The following is a 24,918-nucleotide window of genomic DNA, read 5'->3' on the forward strand; positions in this document are numbered from 1 at the left end:
CTCTCTCTCTCTCTCTCTCTCTCTCTCTCTCTCTCTCTCTCTCTCTCTCTCTCTCTCTCTCTCTCTCCTACAAAAAGTATTAGCCTCTCTACCTCTCAAACTTAACCCAGCTCAAGAAGGTGAGGAGATGAGATGGAGAATCCTACAATTGAGTATACAAAGACAAGACAAGGCAAGCTCAATCATACTACACATACGGCTTCACTCCTTCAAACTCGCATGCAACAAAATACAATCGATAAAGAATACAAAATAGAAAGGATAAGCTATTAATTTTGCAACCACGTGAATGATTTGATTAAGGTTTTTCCCCTCTTTAAATATGGACATTTTCTTTTTCACAATTGGGTTGTGCCTATTCTTTTAAAAGTGGTTGTGGCTATGCACATCCTTAAGGCCACTAGTGATCCATCCTTAAGGCCACTAGTGACCCATCTAGACCTTCTTACTTAATTCTTCCTAACTACTCATCCTTGGCACTTTTAAATGGACATTAAATTTGAATTACAAGTTGCATGAAAGTGAGCTCAATGCTTGGAAACATTTAAAGTTCAAGGAGTCATAATCCTTTATATTTACAATTCAATTTCTCATGCCTTTATTATTTCCAACCTTCTTTGGGCTTTAGCAACTTCCATCTTGGTTTTCTAGTCTTCATGGAATCATTGCTCCTTAAACTTTGAATAAACTTTGAATTTTTTTAATGATTTTTTTCATATTTGGTTGCACTTCCTATTCAGCTTCCTTTCTTTTAATTTCATATAGGCTCTTGATTACTTTTTTCTTTTGGTAAGATTGCATCTTGCATTATGTTAACATGGATGCAACCCTTTTTCTTAATACAGGTGTATTATTCCTAGCAACCTTGATATTCTCTCTTGATCTCGGAGGATTCAAATTGAGCAATTCCATCTTATCCTCGTATGCCTTAACTAGTTATTTCAAAACTCTGTAGCCATCCTCACTTAGGTTTAAGTTTTGGTTTGACTTAGACACAGGTGTCTTGCCCTTCCTTAGAGAAAAGGTAAGGTTGTCCTTACTAAAGGAAATGGTTAACTTGATGCTTAGTAACCTCAACTATATCTAGTGTAGCACGTTGTCCAATTTCACATTGGATTGCACACTTGAAAGGTCTTCCAAGATGGACTTCCTTCCCTGTATCCTCTCGATTTTGAAGCATATAGAAAATGACAAGGACAATATCAATCTCTAGAACTAGGAGAATTTTGCATCTACTTAGGAGGGCGTACAATGATCTTGCATAAGGATTGATAGTTGCATTTATAGGAATGAGTTTAGGTTGTCCAATCTCAATCCATACTTCATAAGTCAAGTTTCAATCCAAACCTTCATCAATGAGAGCATCAATGATAAACTCTCACTTGGCAACTAGTTTGACCCTAAGATACTTTGTAGGTACTAGCTCTTCATCATCTGAGTCAATGTTTGTGGCTTTGACCTTTCAGATGTTAAGCTAAGTAGACCAAGTTAGTGTGCTACTACACAGATTCCATGTTGGACAATCATGATATATGTGAGTGATGCCACACTCAATGCATCTTACGTCAACCTTTATGGATTTATCTATCTCCGTTTGGTCTACTAAATAGCGGTGGCAATGGCTCATGTGTTGTTGGCTTTGGCATCTTGTAAGCAAATAATTGGATGGGAATGTTCTCTCTTTGTTGTTAGCTCATCAGGTTTTAGGACTTGTAGACTTATCAATCTTGCCCATTGTTATGCGTGTTAGTAGAGCATTAGGCTGTCAATATCTAGATGAAAAACTCTTTGATTCTTCTTGCTAAGGCAAGTTTTGGACTTGTGTGTATTCTCCTTCTCTTCAAATCTCAAGGCTTGGCAATTCCTCTTAGGTCTCTCAATATTATCTCTTCATATTCTTGACATTCATCTTTATCCCCTCAAATTCTTGGCATAGCGTTCTTATCTTTTCTATTGCACTAGATACAATTGTCATTGGGTTTCCTTTGATATGCCTTTATGCCTAGCTTTGGGTCTAATGTTTCTAGATTGACTAAGCCAATCCCTTGGTTAATGATATCCCATTTAATGTGCACATGAGTAATCTCGGCTCCCATAAAATAATATAACCATGAATATGATGTGTCCATGAAGTACCACAAGTAATACAATAGCAAAAAATAATACACCACAACTCCAAAAATAATATCCTTCCAAAAGTAATTCCAATGCTTGCAATTTGATTGTCTTTGACTTTCCTTCCTTTGTCTTTGATTAGAGCCTTCCACATTTCCTATTAACATGTGTCAAAGCTTCTTACTCTCTTGCTCACATTTGCTTCTTACTTACTTCTATTAAGAGAGGTAGAGAGAGAGGGGGAGCGAGAGAGAGATAGAGACAGAGAGATTGAGGTTGAGAGTGTGAGGGACAAGGTTGAGGCATTCTTTATTCCTCCATCTCTATCTTCTTCTTCTTGGTCATCAGGGTTGGAGCTTGAAGTGAGCCAAGTGCGGATCTAGCTCTTAGAGTGGAGGAGGCTATACAAGGATCATGTGACGATCTCAAGCTTCAACTTGGGATGACTACAATGAAGGGAGTAAGGGATGTGTCCACTACAACCTCAAAACTATTCGTTTTGCTTGCTTGTTTAATTGTGACCTTAGTGGTTTGAAGATAAGAGGAGAGTGATGAAGTGAGAACTGGTTAGCCAAAGAAGATTGAACTCCTAAAATAATAGGAGCTCTATCCATGCCTTATTGTTGAGTGCATGGACATGTAGCTTCTACTCAAATAGAAAACAAACCAAAAAGAGATGTTGAATGAAAAATAGGAGTATAGTAAATCGTGTGAAAACTAGAGAGAGGAAAGGAACTTCATTGAATTAGTTGAGATTTTCAAGAAAAACATAAAGAGACTACAATGGAGGGAAAGCATTGTAGTATAATATTTGAGAATTTCAAGAAATCAACATGGACTACTACGATGGGTGGGGTTGACAAAAGATGTTGCACTATGTAGCATCTTAAATTGTCTAGGTGTCTCTTTTGTTATGGCATGAATGAATTTGTATCCCAAAAATACCTAAAAATAGTGTATTTTGGGTATATTTTAAATATGAGATAAAACATGAAAACCCATATTTTTACTATAATGATACTATGCCTTTATTGGTTGAGATTATTTATCGCTCTAAAACTAAAAGGCCAAATGTGAATCAAAGTTTTCCCTAATGGTTTTGTGTTGAGTTGATCAAATGTCACACATCATATTTCCAACATCTTCTCAATTCCTTTGATTCTATCCACCTTGGAGATGGATGTTTCATGAACATTGTAAAAATAAAGCATTGGTCTTCCTCAAACCTTTATCCTAAAAAGAAACTATTTATGAAAGAACTCATATAAGCACTTTCTTTTGAACTCTAGTATACTATTCAAGTCACTAGCATTGAGTACATCATCTTGTTTTGCTTAACAATTCCTTGCAAGACGCTAGGAATACATACCTTTTATTTCTTATACAAATAATCCCTCAAAACAAGCATGATTGTGTAGGGCCATAAAATTATGGCCACCTATTTGCATGTCTTCACCACTAGTTCCAATAGATCAAGGATATTATACAACTCTACATCACCAACATGTGCCTCCCTATCAATGTGATGTGTTCATGAATATTTTCTCAATTAGCATATTTATCACATCCATTTGAACTTTTATTGGTCCAACATTCTAATCCACTTCATTGACTAAAGATGTGAGACTTACTTCAAATTATTCCTCTCAATGTGCCTAGCTACACTTTTTGTTCATGATTCCCTATGCATATCATTAGCTTACTCAACCTGCAATCTTGTTGTATCAAGTAATCCACACAACACTGACATACTCCCACACAAAGTCGCACTTTCTTGTAAAAATGGCACCACAACTTCCTTAACTATTTAAGGTGCAAAGCATTCTAGTTTTACATCTATTTTCAAGTATACCTTTGAATAGAGCATCATTATTAATACAATGTTATCATAGTCTTGGGGAAGAAGGATTGCAACACTTAAAAGAAACAATAGTGATTTTACACATTGTGCCTTGGGTGTACCTTCAAAAGCAATGTTTTAGGTTATAGGTTTTGTCCACAAGTGTTATATGTATTCAAATTCCATAGCCTCCATTTTGTTATTATTCTTTAGGAAAATTTTCAAAAAGACAATCTCCATCATACGCCATTGGGGCCTGCCCAACTTGCATTACCCTTCCCATCCTTGAGGACCATTTTCAACTCGTACCAACTTTGGGTGTTCATTCATACTGGAGGTCATCCAAGAAAACCTTCCCTCAGTTCGTGACCCTCCAGCAAGAAAGAGACATGTCCTTGATATACCATCTTCTTCATGGTTTGTGACCTTCAGGAGTCTAACTGTGGCCCACATAATGGACATGCATGATAACCTGAGGTAACCAAACCTGTCCCAACACCTCTATTTAGTGAACACAAACTTGAATGAGCTATGATAGATATGACCAAAGAGAATGGAAGACTACCTACCTGAGCACTCCCCGAATCCCAAAAAGTCATGCATGGTCCATATGAGAATGGCTCATATATCCCAAGAGTGGTCATTCCACACCTATACATAATGTAGATAAACACATGGCTTGGTAGAGGTATGAGAGCATCAGTGGTACATCACTTTCCCTTGGATCGATTCTCATTAGTGACCTTTCTAGATGTCCTACCTCTTTCGATTTTTCCATTAGTTTGTGTTCTACTTGTTAATGGAGAGGATGAAGGAAAGCCTTACCTCAAAATTCTGATAAGATCAATATGTGTAAGAGAGGATCCAAACATCCTTGATTTTGAGTTATTAGTGCACTAAGTACCATCCAACACCCTTGTGAAGGCATCTACAAATTTACTTTCATAGTTGTCTCTATTATTTCCTTGGCTTTGTTGAAGACTAGAATGAGAGAGTGCAACTAAATCATCCTTTTCTCACTCCTGCTTCCTCATCAATCGTGTTCACACTCATTTCAACACATTATGTCATTACCTCAAAAAAAAGTGAATAGCATCCTCCATGTAATGTGTTTTTCATGAAGATCATAGAAATGTCACCACAAAGCCTCTAACTATAACCCTCAACCCTCCCGAGTAAAAGGATATTTGTAGTTCTCAACACAAGTATGACCATGGATAGCACACTTCCCATCTAACAATGGAATATGCTTGTTTTTACAAGGGGGAATAGAGGTTCAAAACCTATTTTGCAAACTCATTGATTGGGGATCAAGATTGGTACTAGGCAAAGTTACAAAGTTGGCAAGGGATATTCTTAAGAGCCCATAGACACATATAAGCTAGATTGGGTCAAGGTGACTTTGGATTGATGGTTGGAAGGGAAATGCGAGAAAGATGGGTCAAGAAGGTAGCACAAGTTTTTCCTTCCACAATAATTTATTTTTTTGCTCTAAAGTCACAATCAATGCCAATATAACTTGCTTAATTATTTTTCTCCAAATTTTCCATTATTTCAATTATGACCAAGGCCTTTTTTGTAATCTAGGTTGTGCCACTATTAAAGGAAAAAATGGGCATATGAAAGGTGGTCAAATTTCCAAAAGTAGGCCTATCCGCAACTAGAATATTTGGGGCTCCCTTTTAACCCACACTTTTGACCCCAACCAATTCAAACACAGATATTGGTTTTGGGTTTGCCTTGTTGAACCCCCACACTTCACACAAACATGGGAACTCTTCTTCCCTGCTTTTAACAAGCTTTTAACCCCCTCCACGCACACCTCATCCGAGCCTCGTCCAAACATGAGAACTCTTCTTCCCCACTTTTAACGAGCTTTTAACTGCCTCCACCCTTTTATTAATTACAATTTTTGATTTAGATCCATGCATTTCACAACAATATGCATAGGTGATCTTTCCCATTGAGTGAGGGCCCAAATAGAAGAGAACCACAATTAAGGGTACATCAAAATAAGTATCTTGATGCTTTTCATTATAGGCTTTTTTTTTGCATAGAGTTAAATTTGAATCTTCGTCAAGAAGAGATTCAATTTTGGCTCTGATATCAAGAAACTTTGTAGCCACAACAACATGATTACACATATTTTGTTCCCCAACAAATTTTGATTTTTCACTTAGCAAAAGATGTAAAATGGTTAGACACCCTAAAAAGTTTTAGTTTTGACAAATCCTTGGGTAATATTTTTCTTTCTTTTTGGCATGATTGGCCAAGTTTGAATCTTTGTCCCCTTGGGACGAATTTCCTATGCATTCAATAAATCTTAGATTCTCTGTGGGTGAAGAATCAAACTCAACTGGTCATATAAAGTGTATAATATCTTAATTAATGCATGTTCATTAAACTTTCATCCACAATAATCAATGTGTATGAAAGAACTATTTCATACAAAAGATATGCTTTCTCTCATATATGTAGAATCTTACAATTTAGAATTTATTCATATAAAAGAACTTAACTTACACCTATCCACTTGCTAAAGGCATTTATTACCTACATCATTAGCTATGCTACTTATTAGGTAGAAAATAATTTTTCATATTTATTTCTTAATATTCTTATAGAAATAAGAATATTATTGGATATTAGTAACACCTTGTTTCTACTAGTTTTCTTGCATCTTGCACCATGTTTAGCATAAGGAAAAAAATGTGCATTGAATATTAATAACATCTTGGTGCTAGTTAATTTGTACCCACTATTTAAATAAAAAAACACATATTAGTCTAGAATACATTGATTTAGTTTGCTTACATCTTGCACCGGGTTTAGAATGGCATAAAAATCTATATTTAAACCCTTAGTAAGCATTGACTTGGTGTAAGTGTGGTGTAGCATGCTTACGATGTACACCAACACGTGCTTATGTCATAACAGCCATGGTGTAGCATAATTGTGTCGTACATTGACTTAGGCTAAAAGTATCCTTGGGATTAGGAATAAAGGCCGTATACCTAACATATATATATAAGGTATATAATTTAGTGTCCATCACACCATATCATTGATGATGTGGACACCCACACATATTGTCTCACTGATAAACAATTGGCCTACAATAGTAAATTTGACCATTGAAATTTTGTCGAAATATAATCATTAAAGATCAATAATTATTATTATAAATCAATTTTATTTTTATTCAAAAATAATTCGTTTTTATCTATATTTTATAATGTGCAACGGGGGTTCCGGGGGAAAGACAGGGCGTTCACGTGTAAAAAAAGTAAAAAATGGATCAAAAAACGCAATTAAAAATTAATATCGAAAGATCCGTGCATCGGAACGAGGTGCAAGAAAAAGAAAAAATGTGCAGAAAGACGTGCCTGACAATCCTATCACATCAAAACATAATTTTGACTGAGATAAGATGTGTTCACGTGGGAAAAACCCAAAAAATAGACCCGAAAATGGGATCGGAAATTAATATTGGACGAACCGCTGGCCGGAATGACAGGCAATAAAAAGGAAAAATATCCGCAGGAAGGGGGGATACATGGTCATCATGTTAAAACACAGTTTCAGTTGAGGTAGAAGGGGTTCACATGCAAAAAACACCAAAAATACGCCCAAAAACACATTTAAAAATTAATAATAAACAATCCAGAAGTCAAAAGTGGGTGGAGGAAAAAGAAAAAAGGTGGGGAAAGACGCGATGGACACGTTTGTCAAATCAAATTGGAATTCCGATGCAAATAGGACAGGTTCACATGGAAAAATGTCAAAAAGATGCACGAAAAAGTCTTAAAAAACCGCAAAGTTAATATTGGACAAACCGTGCATCAAAATGACACGGAGTAAAAAGGAAAAATGTCAGGAAAAAAGTGGGTGGCAGGACTATGATGTCAGATCACGGTTCCGAAGCAAGCAAAGTGCGTTCACATGGAAAACCGGCTAATGTGCACAAAATGCTTCAAAAATTAATAACTCGAAAACTGTGCACCGGAACAAGGGTAGGTAAAAAGGAAAAATGGTCAGTTCAAAGGGAAAAATGGTCAGTTCAAAGGCTATAAGGTCAGATTGGAAGTCTGCGGAACGTAGTGTGCGTTCACATAAAAACACAGCAAAATAAGGGAAAAATAAAAAGGGAGGAGGAGCAGCCCCAAGGGTGAGGGAAAAATGAACGGGTGGGTGGGAAGGGACCCCATCAAGGTAAAAACAAGGCATGGCATAGAGGCATTAGTAGGTTGAGGCATATGCAAAAGGATATGCAATGTAGACGCGCAGGGACGCGTCCCCACACTTAAGACCTTAATGGATAGGGTGAACCAAGCAACAGGGACCTAGGACCACGCAACAGATCATCTACTAACATCCCCACACTTAAAACATGAACGTCACTGAGAAACAAAAGGTATAGGGTTAGAAAAACTTGGCCCGTATTGTTGAGAATCAAGGTTGATTGTCGATGGCCCGTTCTGTGTTGTTGTCGGCTGCAGGAGGTACCAAGGCATCTTCACAGCACACGTCCTTCATGGCAGGGACCATGCGGTAGCACCCAGGGAGGTAGCTGATTGAAGGAATCGCAGGACATTTGTCGATGATGAGGGATGTTGCACTCAACTCATAGTCACTCAAAGGGAATGAAAGAGCTATCACTCGCCCCATGACTAATATCACTCGAGGAATAATGATTGAAACCCATATCTCATACCCGGTTTAGAAATCGACAGGGGAATGGTGCAGAGGGAGTATGCCAAGGTGCACAGTTGATGGTGCATCAGTGCGTCCAACCCGTCTGGCATAAGTGCAAGGAGGAAGGCAAGGGAGCCTTACAGTGCAGTGTACAGAACAGGGTGACGTGTCCTGTGATGACGGTAGAGACGCATCCCGTGGGTGCGTAGGAAAACGGGAACATACCTGACTCCAAAGGTCATAACGTCCCTCAATCTCACCTCTCGGTAATTAATTGAAGAAACTCCAGTTACACTCAGCCCACCCTCTGTCTCACGCTCTGTTGATAGATACAAGAGGGCAACCCATACTCACGTCCCCATCCAATTAGGATGAAAGCTCACATCACTCGAGGGGTGGTTGATGAAGATCGTGTCATCATTCGTTGAAGAGGCATACCCAGGGAAGTAGCCATCAAATCGAACATTGTGTTGGATAGGACATGGCGTCTGCTAGAGGACAGTTAGATGCTCTGTAGAGAGGCCCAGGACACAACGTACCAAGGGAGGCAGTTTCGGAACTAGAACCTGGAGATATCAATTGATGAATCCACTTTCTGGACTGTTGGGTGTTGCCACCTTTTCCACAGCCAGCTTCTCGCCCAAGGGTGTGTGCCACCTTTTCTTGGAACGAGACCTGCTATGACAGGGAATTGCTTCCTTTTCTCCCATAACAGCTTTTTTTTTCGTTTTTTTCTTTTTTCTTTTCTTTGTTTTTTTTTCTTTCTCTCTTTTTTTTTAAATTGTTTTCCCCTATTCCCGAGGGTGTTTCCACCTTTTCTCGAAGAATAGGTCGGCATGACAGGGACCTAAGTCCTTTTCTCCCATGACCGATATGTATTTCTTTTTTTTTTTCGAATTAAGCAAGGGAATGGTAGAAATACCATTTGTCAAAACCAACCTCGCCATTGCCATTGGTGGAAAATAGAGGATAAGAGATCAAGGCTGGAAGGTGGGGTTGAGGGGACAGAGGGTTGCGTCCGCCTCATCAGGAGTGGCTGAAGAATGGCTATCAAAAGTAGCATCGTAAGAGTGATAGTGCCACGCCAATGAGGGAAAGGATCAGGTGACTATGATTGTCAAGATCCCCAAGGAGGGAAGTACTTCTTCAGGCGATATCCATTGATCAAGAAGGGATCATCAGAGACATCAACGGTCTGCACTTGAACAGAGCCATTAGGGTTGACGGCAAGTACCTTATATGGGCCCATCCACCGCTGTTGGAGCTTGCTAGGAAACTTGCTAAATCGTGAATCATAGGCTAGGACCAAATCACCTTCTTTGAACTCCTTGTGCTTGATGAAGCTGTCATGGTAAGGCTTGCGTCGAGCTTGCGTGGCTTCCATGTACTCTAGAGCCATCCTACAAGTTTCGTCCAAACATTCCAGGTGCGCAGGAGACGGCGTTGCAGAGAATCATCGTCACCCAAACGCTCTTTAATAGCCACTCTCAAAGAGGGTAATTCTAGTTCAATAGGGAAAACAGCTTCTATACCATACACCAACTGAAAGGGTGTCTGCCCTATTGCTGCTTTATGGGAGGTTCTGTACGCCCAGAGGGCCTCTGTAAGTCGATTGTCCCAATCACGACGATGTGCAGCAATTGTCCTTGTCAAAATCGAGCAGAGGATGCGATTCGTGACTTCGACTTGGCCATTGGCTCTGGGATAATAAGGAATGGACTTGCGATGTCGGATCTTATACAGCTCTGTCAACTCTTCCATGACTTTATTAATGAAATGAGTGCCTCTGTCACTTACCAGCTCTAAGGGACTGCCAAAACGGGTGATGATATTCTCGTATATGAACAGGGCCACACTATTACCATCGTCCCGCTTTAGGGCTTTAGCTTCACACCACTTTGTGACATAATCCGTACATATGAGGATGTATCGGTTCTATTTCCTTCGAGTAGGAGGATCAATCGGGCCTACGAAGTAGATGCCCCACTTCTCGAACGGCTTCAAAGGAAGGATAGGTTGTAGTGGCATGGCACTTGTCTTCGTGGATTTCCCCATTCTTTGACAAGCATCACATCTTTTACAATAATCATAGGCATCCTTATGGACGGTAGGCCACCAGTATCCTGCTAGCAGAGCTTTCCTGGCTGTAGCTTCTCCTGCAAAGTGGCCTCCACATGGCTCGTCATGGCAAGCCTTCAGAACAATCCCAATCTCATCTCCTGCAACACATCTTCTGAGCACTTCATCTTTGCCTTTCTTGTACAGTGCGCTGCCTAGCAGGGTGTAGGGAGCTGATTCTAACATAAGCTTCTTCCTTTCCCAACTAGAAATGCCAGGAGGGTACTGTTGGGTTGCTAGCAGATTGGCAATGTCTGTATACCAGGGGGTTATAGTTTCTACTAAGAATAGGGAAGCATCAAGGAGGTCTGGATCATCCTGCTCCTCGTCTGCAGTTTGTGGGATACGCGACAGATGATCAACCAGAACATGGGAACGACCAGGTTTGGTAATTACCTCAAAGTTGAACTCCTGAAATAGAAGGAGCCATCTCATCATTCGTCCTTTCACATCTGCTTTGTGCATTAGGAAGGATAGGGCCTCATGATCCACATAAAATTTAAAGTGGGTAGACAGGAGGTAGTGGCGAAACTTTTCTAGGGCAAATACCATTGCCAAGAACTCCAGCTCTGTCACTGTATAGTTCTGTTCCCTATCAGTGACTTTTTTACTTGCATAATAGATGGGTTGATCCAGCTTCGAGGAGTCCTTCTAGCAGAGGACTGCGCCTAAGCCTTCAATTGATGCATCAGTGTGTACATGGAACTCCTTCGTCCAATCAGGAGGTTGCATAATGGGTGCCTCAATTAGACACTGCTTCAGAGTGTTGAAGGCTTTGTCACATTCTTATGTCCAAGTAAATTCAGCATCTTTCCTTAGAAGCTTGTGCAAGGAGGTTGCCTTTGTTGCAAAATGGGCTATGAACCTTTTGTAGTAACCCACATGGCCTAGGAATCCCCTCAACTGTTTGAGGTTGGTGGGTGCTGTCAGAGCTGCGATCTTTTCGATCTTTGCAGTGTCTGTTGATATCCCTTGTGCAGAGACAATGTGGCCCAACAAAACTCCGGAGAGACCCCAAAAATGCATTTGTCGGGGTAAAGGGAAATCCCATACTCCCGGCATCGGTCAAAGCATTATTCCAGGTGTCCCCAGTGTTCACGGATCAAACTATAGACACAGAAGTCATCCAAATATACCTCAATAAAGTCGTGCAGATGATTTTGAAATGCGGCCATCATGACTCGCTGGAAAGTAACAGGGGCATTGCAGAGCCCAAACCGCACCACTCGGTAAGCGTAGGTCCCCCATTCTGTAGTGAAGGTTGTTTTGGACTGGTCCTCTTCTGCGATTTGGACTTGATTATATCCACTGAATCCATCCAGAAGGGAATAAAGCTCATGTCCTGCCACTGTGTCCAACAATTGGTCTGTGAAAGGGATAGGAAAATGATCCTTCTTCGTCTTGGAATTGAGCTTTCGGAAGTCAACACATATACGAAGCTTGCCATTCTTCTTAGGTACAACCACGATGGGTGAAACCCATTCACTATTTGCCACTGGATAGATGAACTCGGCTTCCAGAAGCTTCAGCAGCTCTGCTTTCACAATGTGGAATAATTCGGGTTCATTCGCCTCTGTCGTTGCCGTACTGGCTTGGCATCAAGCTCCAAGTCAATATGATGCTGACATATTGTGGGATCAATCCCCTTTAGGTCTTTGTAGGACCAAGCAAACACGTCCAAATTCTCTTTCAACAAGTTGTACAAAGTTGACAACTCCTCTTCTGGAAGGCTGCTACCCACCTTCAAATGGCGCTCAGTACCATCTACATCCACAAAAGTTAACTGCCTTTCACCTTCTACTTCACAGATGAAGGTCCCGCGGACTGCTTCTGGGTACAGATCCGACTCCTTTAAGGGAGTGGTGTCCTCTTCTAATGTCCCACTAGACCCAACGTCTTCTCTTGGTGGAGACTTAGGTTGCTCCTTGAGATGTTGAAATGGGATTAGAGCCGTTTTGGGTTTGGTTTCAAGATTAATAACCTCTTGGCTTGAAGACTCATCTTCTGATGATACGTCCAGGAATGTCACATAACAGGGAACCTCTGATGCCTGTTGGGTTTGTGAGACTGGTGCTTGTTGGCATGGTGCATCATCATCATCTTTCTTTGGCAAAGGATGGGTTAGGATGGCAAGAGCCACTACTGAGAGACAGCTTGGTCTTCTTTAACCATTTCTTATAAAGATTTTGCATATGAGAAGATCCATTTACCAGACCAAATGGTACCATCACCATTCTGTCCCACAGCATGAGCTCGTCTGCTTCTAATGCTTCTGGAACTTCTTCTTCATATATATCCTCTTTAGGTGGGATAGATTCTTCTGTCTCGCTTTCATAACCTTCTTCTTCAATATCATCTCCTTCCTCTTCTGCCTCTGTCTCTGTCTCTGTCTCTGGCTCTGTCTCTGTCTCTGTCTCTGTAGGAGCTCAGTAAGAGAAGAACATGTTCTCTGTTTCATCTTCTGTCTCTGTCTCTGGCCCTGCTATGGCCATGTAATAGGGAGAGCAGTACATCTATGCTTCTATCTCACTGTCAGAAGTGATTTCGGAAATCGTTCATGGTTCAGGCAGGAAGTATTCACCCATTGATAATGGCTTTGCATCTTTTGGGAGTCGGCTTACAGTATCCACTGTTAAGGAACGTGCCACTGTTTTCTTGGGAAGGATCTGTTTGACAGCATCTTCGTCTCCTGATGTTCCATCTGTAGCCTCATTAGGGGAGTCAGAAGATAATTCCAAGGAGGTGGATCCATGCCCTTTTTGAGCACCATATAGCTTCAGCACCACTTTGTTGGGTCCTCTATCCAAGGTCAAGGTTCCTATGAACCAATCCGTCCTTGCTCTGGCTTCAAAAATCCATGGTCTGCCCAGTAATAGGAAGTAGGATGTACCATAAGAGTTTGGCTTCACCACCAGATAGGTTAGCCAATAATCTTTTCCAGCCACTGTAGTCTTCACATATGGGAGAATGCCCAAAGGCTTGATTCTGCTCTAATCTGCCAATCTGATAAGCCATTGGGTTGGTTGCACACCTTGTAGGCCTAGATCCTTCATTGTCACGTCCATCATAATGTTCACTGATGAGCCACCATCAATCAGTGTATTTGCAATGAAGCAGCCTTCAATCCACACGCCAGTCTCTGGGGTACCAGGATCTAGGAAGGCGTTAGCCACATCCACTTCTTTTACAGGCTCTGAAGCTTTGTTGGACTTTGTTGCTGTTGAAGGAGCAATCCTTAAGCCACGTCTTCTTGTCAGTATACTTTTGAACCTTTTTCGGCAACTGGGAGACAACATCAATAATTGTCGGAATGTGAGGTTTGGTTTAAAGGTATCTAGATCTCTGACCAGATCGTATTCCTTAATAGGATCCACTGGCTTCTCTAAACGGTTAGGGAATGGGGCAACACCCATTTTCATTCTCCTTCTTTATTCCAACAGGGGCATCATGGGGACTTCTTCTGCCACTTGTGGCACCTCCTCCTCTTCTATCTCCTGGACCTCTGGTCCTGTCTCTGGAACTGTCTCTGTGACTCTCTGTGGCACTGTGGTGCTCTGTATGGAACTGTCAAGCTCTATTCTGTTCTGTTCTTCTGGTGGAAGATTGAACTTCATTGTTTTGGCAGGAGGATTATTTTCTTTCTGGATAGGTGATTCCTTCATCTTTGCACGTGTGATGACAGCAACTTCCAATTTCACTAAATTGGAGGTAGGCTCTTGGGCCTTGGCCGGACTATCAGTAGCACTGTTTTTCACAGGGGCTGGGCTTGGACAGTCTTTTGCAGTGTGGCCTTCTCCTTTGCATCGACTGCATAAGGGCTTGTAATCTACTTAGCTTCTGGGATTTGGACAATTTGGTGAAATGTGTCCCTTTTCTCCGCATCTGTAACACTCCACTTCTGATCTCTGACCACTACCAGACTATCTTCCTTTGTAACTTTGAGAGGGAAACCTCCTTGGACCGAAATTAGGACCAAACTCTCTAGGCTTGGGTCCAATATCTTGTGTTGTCATTTTGGATTCCAGCAAGTTGAATCTTGCGTCTTCTTCCTTCCTTCTCCTATCATGCATCTCCTTTAGAGAGTAAATATTCTCTGTATGGTTTTTCCGCAAACAGTAGGAACAGAAAGCTCCAAGGATGGTTGATTTTCGTGTACATTCAGTGGCTAAATGGCCTGCTTGATGACACTTACCACACCAAGTATTTGACCGCATCACATCTATTCATGCTCCTACAACGTTGGATATGCTGGCGGTATTCACTTTCAGCATCTGCAACTGCTCTATAATCACATCCATCAACTCCTTTTTGATATTTGCAACGGAGTTGGATAAGTAATTCTTCAAGCTTTCTCCTCCTGAGGTACTGGCAGTAGGGTTTTGAGGAGTCTCTGTAATCACTGCATAAACAAGTTGGGCTGGTGCAGAAGGGTCTCTGTTCTGATTCTAATTCAGAGCTCCTGCTTGAACTGTTGGCTGTTGGCTCCAGTTGGTAGGGTTCCACTGTTGCTGCTGATTTGGCATTGGGAAAATTGGTTGGGACCATTGTTGTTGTGGTTGAACCATCATTTGAGGCATTGATTGTGGCCACTGTGGATTTGGTGCACTGTACTGTGATACTGGGGGCATCCGTTGGTAGGGGTAGGGAATTGTCCCTGGGACTACATTTGGTGGGTACATCATTCCTGGCATCAGAGGAGGTAGGACTCCTCTTCCTGTATTCATCGCCAATCTAGCTTCCACTTCATCGTATAGTCTTGCACCTTCTGTTGCAGCTTGCAGTGTGGCTGGTCTTTGCAGCTCCACAAACTTACGGACTTCTGGTTGTAATCCTCTGAGAAACACTCCCTTTTGAATGCCATCATCTAGATTATGGTTAGTCCATCTCTTCACGATGGATTCCATTCGTGAGACATAAGCTTCTACTCTTTCTCCAGAGGACTGACTTAGATTCATAAATTCCTCTCGCATCCGCTCTTCAAAACCTTCACGCCTGAATTTAGTGAGGAAGGCCAACTTCAGGTCTCGTCCCATGTGCCAAAAGTTCCTGCTGCTTGTCTCTCATACCACTGAAACGCCGCGCCCTTGAAAGTGGCGAGGAATATTGCCAACCAATGCTCAGGGGTTCTAGCATTGTTAGCCACAACACTCAACACCTTCCCTTTGTTCAAAATGTCACTGAAAGAACAAAGAATGAAGTGACTATGATGAGCATTGCCACCTACAATGTATAGGTGTGTGGGTAACTAATACACAGTGTGGATACTATTAGTACAAATAATACACAAGCAGCTAGGCACATGCGCCTTTACCCCCAATATTCAACAATTCCACTAGTTTAGATGGTAGATGCTTTTACTATATGGCATGATATCAAATCACAAGGACTTGGTTGAGAGTATTGTTGCACTGTGAAGCTCTCATTCAATCATTATTGTTATTGTATGAGGACTAGTTGAGCAAGCTTGGTTCCAACTCATGGGCATTGGTATGATGTACCATGAGCAACTACTTTATTGGAATAAATCTTTTCACTCATCAATTTGGACCCTTGATGTCCTACAACAACGACACACCATCAAGTTGGTAAATCACATCTAAATATTTTTCTAGCCATTCTTTGAACATTTTTGTGAGTATGGTCATGCAATTCGTTCATGTAGCTATTGCTATCTTGTGGACAACCAAGGGTGATGTGTGCAAAAAGGCAAACATGCTGTATCAACTAGTCCTTTGTAGCACCCACAACAAGAGTTGGTAGCATAAAAAGGCTCATTATTGAGCAGTTAAATGAATCCTCATTGAAAGATAAAAAGCTTGACAAAGGGGGAAATCTTGCTTAGTTTTTGCCTCCATCCTTGCCACATGCAAGGCAGAAGTGTCGCGAAACACCATACAAAATATCACCTTGTTTGAATGGGCCAGGTGCAATATGGAGTGAATAAAAAATGCAATGTGAGAAGATCTTTAATTGTTGGCCATAGAAAGGAGGATCTTCATAGCACCCACTACCTTCTCCCCAACAGTTTAAAGAGATATACAAAATATGGTTTGGTAGCCCTTTTCTCATATTTAGTGGGTTGAGTTTCTAGGGAATATGAGCTTAGACAATAGTTTGTTAAAACATCTAAAGTGCAGAGAGTGATTGGCTCCTTTGAGTTTAAGTTTGTTTATGCCATCTCTTAGGCAGTAAACTACTCTCCTACTAAGCTTTTGCAATACAAGTGTCTAGTTTGGATCATCTTTTCATTTTTATTAGATTGGTTGAATAGTGAGGTTACTTCCTTGGTTGAAGTGTTGGGAAATGTATTATATATGCATCATGTCCCAAGGTATTGTTAGGTTGGGAAAGAAGGCTTGCATACCTTGGGACAAGAGCCAAGATCCTCGTGAATGTTTGGATAGTTTTGATATGGATGGCATTAAGTTGGTCATAGAAGGTACCTTTTCATGGTTTCTTGCAACATCTGTTAAGGGCATCGACCACTTTGTTCACAACTATTTGAAAATGATTTTGATGGTTGATGACAAACGAGAGTGCTTGTACTCAAAAGATTATACTTCTAAGTAACCTAATCTAGAATATAGTTTGAGGCTAATGTTAGTGGAAGCAAAAGCAAGGTATTGAAATGAATAAGGAGTTAGTTGAAGCGTATTCTAAAGATGGGAAAATGTGCACGAGCTTTCTAGAAATCTTCAATTCGAGGGGAATTATGTTTAAGTCCAACAACTAAGCCAAGAAAGTTTTGTTGAAAGAAGAATGAACCTCCACTCAAAAATGCTCGAGTAAAGTAAGAAATTTCTTTTAAGAAGCATGCTTGCAAGTGGCTTCTTGAGAAAGACATTATTTAGCTTTGGACGAGTTTTATGATGGCAAATAAGTCCTTGGTTTTGATGCATAAGATGACGTGGGTTATTCTTTCGTGGAACATAAGATGGATCTCATGGAAAACATGATGTAAATAGACTTTTGAAACAACATAAGGTTGTTGTACTTGCTACAAAGGAGATTAAGATAGAAAAAGTTGATGTGAATGTTGATCGATTCCGATGTTGGTTCAATTTTGTGTGTTTCCTTTTTCTTTTTATTTCTTTGAGCATTCTCTCAAAGGGTTGGAAAAAAGGGCATTGCTCTTGCATGCGATAGTGTGAATGTTGATCGATTCTGATGTTGGTTCAATTTTGTGTGTTTCCTTTTTCTTTTTATTTCTTTGAGCACTCTCTCAAAGGGGTGGAAAAAAGGGCAATGCTCTTGCATGCGATAGTGTGCCCTTGTACATGCACACACACATACACACAAAGACAAAAATTTTTTACATAGCAAAATTTTTTCTATAAAAATTCATTAAAATTTGCAAAAATTTAGAATAAAATCCATGACATATTGATGATATTCAAGGTACTAAAAAATTAAGAATAGATCTTAATAGATTAAGAATTTAGTAATAAGAAAAATTTTTAATAAATTAAATTAAAATTTAAAAAAATAAATAATTGAGAAATAATAGTAATAAATATTTATATTTGTTTTAAATATAAAATAATCATAATTTAATTATAATAAATTATTCTAAATTAATTAAATAAAAAAATAATTTAAGCTTATACGAGGTTACATAAATAAATGTGAAAACTCTTTGACAAATTAGGAAGAAAGTGAAAGTAGGGATAGAAAGTTGAGTGTGTTATATAATTGGAAGGCTTATTTTGTTAATAGTTATTTTCTCTTTGATTTACAATGCAATGTCATTGTTTACCATGTACGTACATATTTATTTTGTTAATAGCTATTTCCTCTTTGTTTACAATGCAATGTCATTGTTCACCATGTACGTACATATTTATTTTACTACTTTCTCTTCACGTTTGAAGCGAGAGGGACGATAAGTTTTTCATAGCTTGGTGAGAGGGCTATGTCAAAATTTCACCCCAAGTTCAAATATCCACCCACCGATGACTGACACACGCACACTCCCTTAGCCCTTGTGACATTCTCCCCTCCGGCCGCGGGGTTGGGGGAGGACAGCGACCATAACTTGCTCGCCATTCGGAAGAGGAACATGGAGCCTCGCGAGATTGCCATTGTTCTCGCCAGAGCTTCGGACCTGCACATCAAAATAAACGACGCCATAGCGCGACAGCATGATGAAGAGAAAGGAGCCTCCTACCATCGCGAGGATGATGACGATACCGAAGGCGAAGAAGACAAGGGACGCCGCATTTTTCCTGGTGCTGCTCAAAAGATGAGGGCCATACGAGATTCCTTGCAAGCTCTCGAAGCCAACCTCGAAGCCCTGCAGGTAACGAAATAGCTATCTTTTGCCAGTTTCCCGCCAATCAAAAAGCCCTTTAGCTGTGATGATTGACTTTTTGCCACATAGAACAGCACAACGAGTCTTGTGTGTCTGATCTCAATATGGTTGCCGGCACCAATTTCATCAGTCAGTACATAAAAAATAGAAAGGTATAGGTGAAATGTTGATTTGCATGGGACAAGCATGGAATAGCAAGAGGGCCACGACCTGTTTACCTGCCTATCTTGGATGATTAGTGGAGAGAGAGAAAGAGTCAAGACAATGTCCCAAACGTCAAGAGTCTGGCCGTTAGCACTTTGGCTAATAATCATGAGGCTGTAGGTTCAAGCCTTGCTGGGCGCATCACTTGGTTAGACACCTATGTTCACATGGTGTGCTCATGCAAGTTCCTTGGCTTCTAGAACACTCGGTTGGTCCTTCTCCTTGGTAGGGTCATCGAGGAGGGTCCTAGTGTGATCAAGCTCTAGCGTTACACTGGGTTTAGAGCTCTAGATATTGAGAGTTTGGCTCTTTTGGCCTCTTTTTGAAGCAACAATGTTTGAAGTAGAGCTTTCCTCTATGCATATTAACTTGTCTATCAGCTGTGCTATTTGCAACTACGATGGATTATTTGTGGACTTTTTGAGTTTGTGAGCATTTATATCCACAATCACAAGTTATAGGTGGGACGAGCCCTTGGAATGTTGGAACAAAATCCTCGTGATGGGATCCATTCCGAGCATCGCACTTTTAAGGGAGGTCCTATTCTGTCACTCACAAGGTGGTGGGGGGCTCTGTATTTTGAGATGGTAATGGTTGTAGTGATGGATGGGATAAGATTGGACAAGATGATTGACATTGTTGGACTTTGACGATTTATGTTTAGTATCTACTTGCCATGCATGTTTCCCCTCAATTCACCTGCTTGCATGGCCGTCATCACTTGCTTGCACAAGTCATGGTGTTTGCAGTCCATGTCAAACTTCAGTTGCTTCATCTCTCTCTCTCTCTCAACCAAGGCTTGGTACAACTCTTTGGAGCCTTCTCTCTCTCTCTCTCAGCCAAATCTTGTGATTTTTTTTGTAGTTCTCCGTCTCTCTCTCTCTCTCTCTCTCTCTCTCTCTCTCCCCTTTGCTACACAACCACCTATCATCCTAATGGTGTCATCATCATAAGCATGGTCTAATGCCTCTCATTAGGTGGTCATCATGGTGGAAGTAAAAGGTTGAATGAACGGTCTTGTTGGAATGATGTAAATGTTGAGAACTTGAGCGATTTGGGAGTGGCGGGGGATTCCATGTGTGGACATGTAAATTGTGCCCATACTATGGCATAAATGGGACTAGCAAAGTTTATGCATACCTCTTGCACGACTTACGAGTGAGGATACTGTTAAGCAACAAGGGGTTAATTAACTTTAATCCCCCCTTTTTAAGCTTATTAAACATCCCCAAAACTCAAATATTAAATGTCTGGGCACCAATATTTAATGTATCTAGTGTTTAGGTGCCACTTTAGAGTGCTTGAGTAGCACCCTAGACAATCAGCTTGCTCATATGTGTACAAATAGGGATATGTTGAGCCACTTTGCACATTTTGCAATCCTCTTTAGTTGTTGCTGTTTTACCTTTGTCCACTTGTTGGTGACTACTTGAGTGAACCTTGTTGCACGATCATGGGTGATTTGCATACTCCCTTTGTATATGCATTGTGTTAATGATTTGTGCACTTGGAAGTGGGATAATTATATTTATGAGTTCCCTTCTCAAGTGAAACACCATGGCGCGTGTAGCATGCTTTACCCTTTTGCACCTTTGAGCAGAGATCCCAAGCAGCATCCATTGATCTCAGATTGTCACCATCAAATTGACACCACCCTCCCCATCTCAATACCTTTTAGTTGACAAGCCAAGTGCCAAGGAAATTTGGGGATAAAAAGTTCTAAAGAAATGGAACAAAAGCAAAGTCCATAAAAAGTAAAATACTTAGTTTCTTGAGGGAAGATAATCACCGCCTTTGTTGTCTTGCTAGGTTCTTGGGCTCTCTTGTCTTGGTAAGCCATGGGCAGCCAACATGCACCCTTTGTTCAATGCCTCCGTTGCTTTGGGGGTGGGACCTATTGGGTGAGCCATCCATTGTGGTCCCTTTTGGCTCAACTTTTGGGCTGAGAGGCTTTTAAGCAACAAAAGGTCAATTAACTTTAATTCTCTTTTTTCAACTCATTAAACATCCCCAAAACTCAAATGTTAAATGCTTGAAAAGTGTTTGGGTGTCCACATTTAATGTACTCAAAGTGTTTGGGCGCTACCCTAGACAATTTGTTAGCTCATGTGTCTATAAAGAGGGACCTTTCTAGACACTTCGAACTCCCTCCCACCCTCATTCTTCAGTTTCTACCCATCACCCTTTCTGGCCACCTGCTGATGACGACTCCACCTGCTGTTTATTAGCTGTCATGGCCTACTTTACTACCTTCCATCTGCAACGACCTTCTCCAACTGCAAGTGGCCTGTTTTTACCCATCTATCTGGCAGTTCTGGCATCAGATCTGCTGCATTTTGCTGTTGTTGTAACCACCCTGCAGATATTACATCATCCGAACAATTTGCTGCTTGTGTATTCATGAGTTCTTGCTGATGGTTGCTTCCTGCATCATCAAGATAGCTGCATTTTCTTCTGCAGAGGTTACATTTGCTGTTATTCACTTCTTTGGTGTTGCTACAACTATGTTTTCTTCCTGTTTGGCTGCTGCGGCATCCTTTGACATTCAAGCTCTGGTGGTGTGTTGCTTCTTTTGCTCTTTGGACATATAATATCTCATTCAGTTCATTGAGAAGTTCCTTCACTCAAATTTTTGTGTTTTGTGTTTTTTGAGTTTCTCTCGAAGTTTAGTTGTTTTAGTCAAGTATCTTTGGCTATGCATCTACGGTTTCTTTGAGGTGGTAGTGTGCTCTTAAGGTTGTATGAGATCCATAAAAGGAGGAGAAAGCTCATGTTTTTGTTGCAAGGGTTTTGTTTCATGCTCATATTGCATGACCATTGTCTCGAGGATGTGAATATTTAACTTGATGCTCTTTGGATACTTGCGGTTGGATACTTAAAGTTGTGCACATATGTGGATTACATGTGAGATTAAGTTGAATGCGTGTCATGGTGACAAATAAACCTAGCTTGGGTAATGGGGACATTGGCAAAAGTTGTTGTGGGCAGATGCCTGTGAGTGTGTGGTGTTAGGTTGTAGTCAGGGACATTGAATTTCCCCTTGGAAATGACTTTTGGTGTCTTGGGGGCTAGAGATTTAAATAATTTATGTCCTGACAAAGTTTTGTTGAAGGTTTGAATGCTTTCAAGTTTAAAGAGGTTAGGATTTAAAATTGAGATTGGGCAACATTTAATATTATTTTAATGAGAGGAGTGCCAAAGGGCCATGCGACTTGAATTTGCATGTGGAGGCCTTGATAAAAATGAAAATTTGCAAAATGTCAAGTTTGAATTAGTTTTGGGTTGCATGCAAGTGTGTCTTTCATATTGAGCAGTTTCTCTCCCATTCTGGGCTATTTGGGGTAGATTTGAGGGTGGAGGATTGAGTTGTGAGTAGGGAGATAGTTGTTGAAGCATCAAGACAACAAGGCAACCTGATTTGGCACTGATTTTGGGGTTGTAAACATGAGAAAACCTTATAAATGAGTTATTAGCATTGTAGATGGCAATAGAATCTTAAAAATCAATAGGTGACCTGATTTTTTCTCTTTGAAACAATTGGCAATTGTTGTTAGTACTTTCTTGGTATTATATTGCAATCCTTTCTCTACTTTGCTATCCTCTCTTATCTAGCAATTTGAAGGTGTTCAACACTATTTTACTGAATCGAGACATAATTAGTATTGTAACTAGGGTTTATGAGTTGTATCAAGAAGTATGTGATCAAATCTCAGCCAAACAATAAGGAGATTTGCTGAAAATTTGAGTAATTACAACATATTTGTAGAGGATTGTCCATCTCCAGCTAAAGGGACTTGTATGCAACCATATTGCCAAGAAATGCATTTCCAGCCTTAGATACATCCAGGTGTTTTTAAAACACAAGAAATGGCTGAATTGGATCTTTGATTGGGCTTGCTTTTGAAGCTTATATACTTTGAAAGGCGACCTATATTGTTTGAGTATTTCAAAATATGATTAAATGTTCATATTTCTATTTAAGGGTGGCCAATGGCCAGAACATCCTATAATCATACTTGGGTCGTCATTGACGAGATGCCCAAGAGAAATTAAAAGTTTAGTTAGGTGGTCATATTGACCAGAAAGCTTAGATGACTAAGACTTTTACACTTGGAAAGTCACATTGACTAGAAGCCCATGTAATGAGTGGTTTCAAAAAGTGAAACCAAATGCTCATGGTCAAAGAAACAAACTATGAATTGGTGAATCTATGTCTATTGTGTTTCAGCAATATTAAATGCTGAATCAGTTATCAAAGAATCAAAACTGCATGTGAGAAATGCATAGTTTGTTAGCAAGATTGTTAGCTCATGTGTGAGTTTGTGCATGCTTGTCAAGGTGGGACACATTGTTTTTTATTTAGGCATTATTTTAGTGATTTGTGTGTGGCATTTGTGGCATGTTATGCTAGTTGGCCAGCATTTAATACTTGCCGACCAGTTGCTGTTTGTGACTCATTGTTGTATGTGACTATCTCGTGTTTGATATATGGATTCCATTTCTCGAGTACATCTTTGAGTTCTCTTCCTTTGTAGTGTTCTTTTGTATCGTGTTTAGCGATTTATTTCAGCACTTGTCTATGCTTCCATTGCTACATCACTTCTAAGATGATATCAAATTGTAGGATTTAGGCTCCTGTTGCATGTTTCTTTGCTGATTACAAGCTGTCTACACCCTTGCTGATCTAGCAATTGCTCCTTGTTGCTAGTCAACTTGTTGCTTGTGTTTTCCCATTTAATACTTGTACAACAGCTTGTGTCAGCATTTAATGTTTGTACAACTTGCATTTTCAGTTTTTGCATATTTTATTACTATATTTTCAGCATACATTGCTCTTTGAGGTTGGGCAATAGCATCTGTTGACATTTGACTCTATCTGCTGGTTGTTTTTAATTTTCTACAATCCTTTTTGTTTTTTTTGATTAGCTTGTGAATATTGCATATGAACTCTATTTTTGTATAGTTTGTTCTGCTTGGTTGGCTGTCTTCTCTCTGTGTGTACCTTCTTTCTTTTATCTTCTTTTCTTATCCTTTTGAGATGGCTCTTGCATGCACTTTTACTGATGATAAGTTACATGGACTTGACTATCTTACATGGAGTGTTGTGATGAAAGCTTGGTTTGTGTAGAAGCGGATTTGGTACATTGTTTGTGGAGCTATTCTTCGGCCTCAATATCCTTTTCCTCTTTGTGAAGATTTTGATGAGAACTACCATAAGAAAGTCGTGCTTACATGGGATTTAGATGATGGGCGTGCTTATTCTACTCTTTTTCGATGTATTTCTTAAGTTCCATTGGCGGTTACCTCTTGTAGGACATCTCTTGAAATACGATCAAAGCTTTGGATGTTGTATGATGCACCTTATACCATGTGTGCAGTGACCCTTAATGGCCAGCTTCAGTAGATGAAGTGCGAGTCTAAGGATACTATTCAATTATTTTTTGCTTCATGCCACACATGTATAGGACTAGCTTCGCCATATGCAGTTTAGCCTTCCAAAGGCACATCTCGTGGGAATTGTACTCTATAAGCTTCCCTCGGAGTTTAATAGAGTGGTCAATGCTTTGAGGATGTAGACTTCATCTACACTTGTTAGCTTTACACATATGTCCTCGATGTTGCTTGAGTATAAGGC

General features: G+C 40.2%; 1 protein-coding gene across 1 annotated transcript in view; it reads left to right on the forward strand.

The window, feature by feature from the left end:
- The first annotated feature begins 18,666 nt into the window (after positions 1-18,666).
- Positions 18,667-24,918, forward strand: part of LOC148037395 (plastid division protein PDV2-like) — a 30,762-nt gene continuing 24,510 nt past the window's right edge. Inside the window, exon 1 of the mRNA XM_087676304.1 lies at positions 18,667-19,067. Within this exon, the coding sequence (XP_087532430.1) occupies positions 18,828-19,067 (240 nt within the window). The 5' untranslated portion in view covers positions 18,667-18,827. The remainder of the gene's footprint in view (positions 19,068-24,918) is intronic.

This window comes from Lygodium microphyllum, chromosome 4 (genome assembly GCF_053477565.2).
Source record: "Lygodium microphyllum isolate KBCC chromosome 4, Lygodium_microphyllum_v1.1.10, whole genome shotgun sequence".
NCBI lineage: Eukaryota > Viridiplantae > Streptophyta > Polypodiopsida > Schizaeales > Lygodiaceae > Lygodium > Lygodium microphyllum.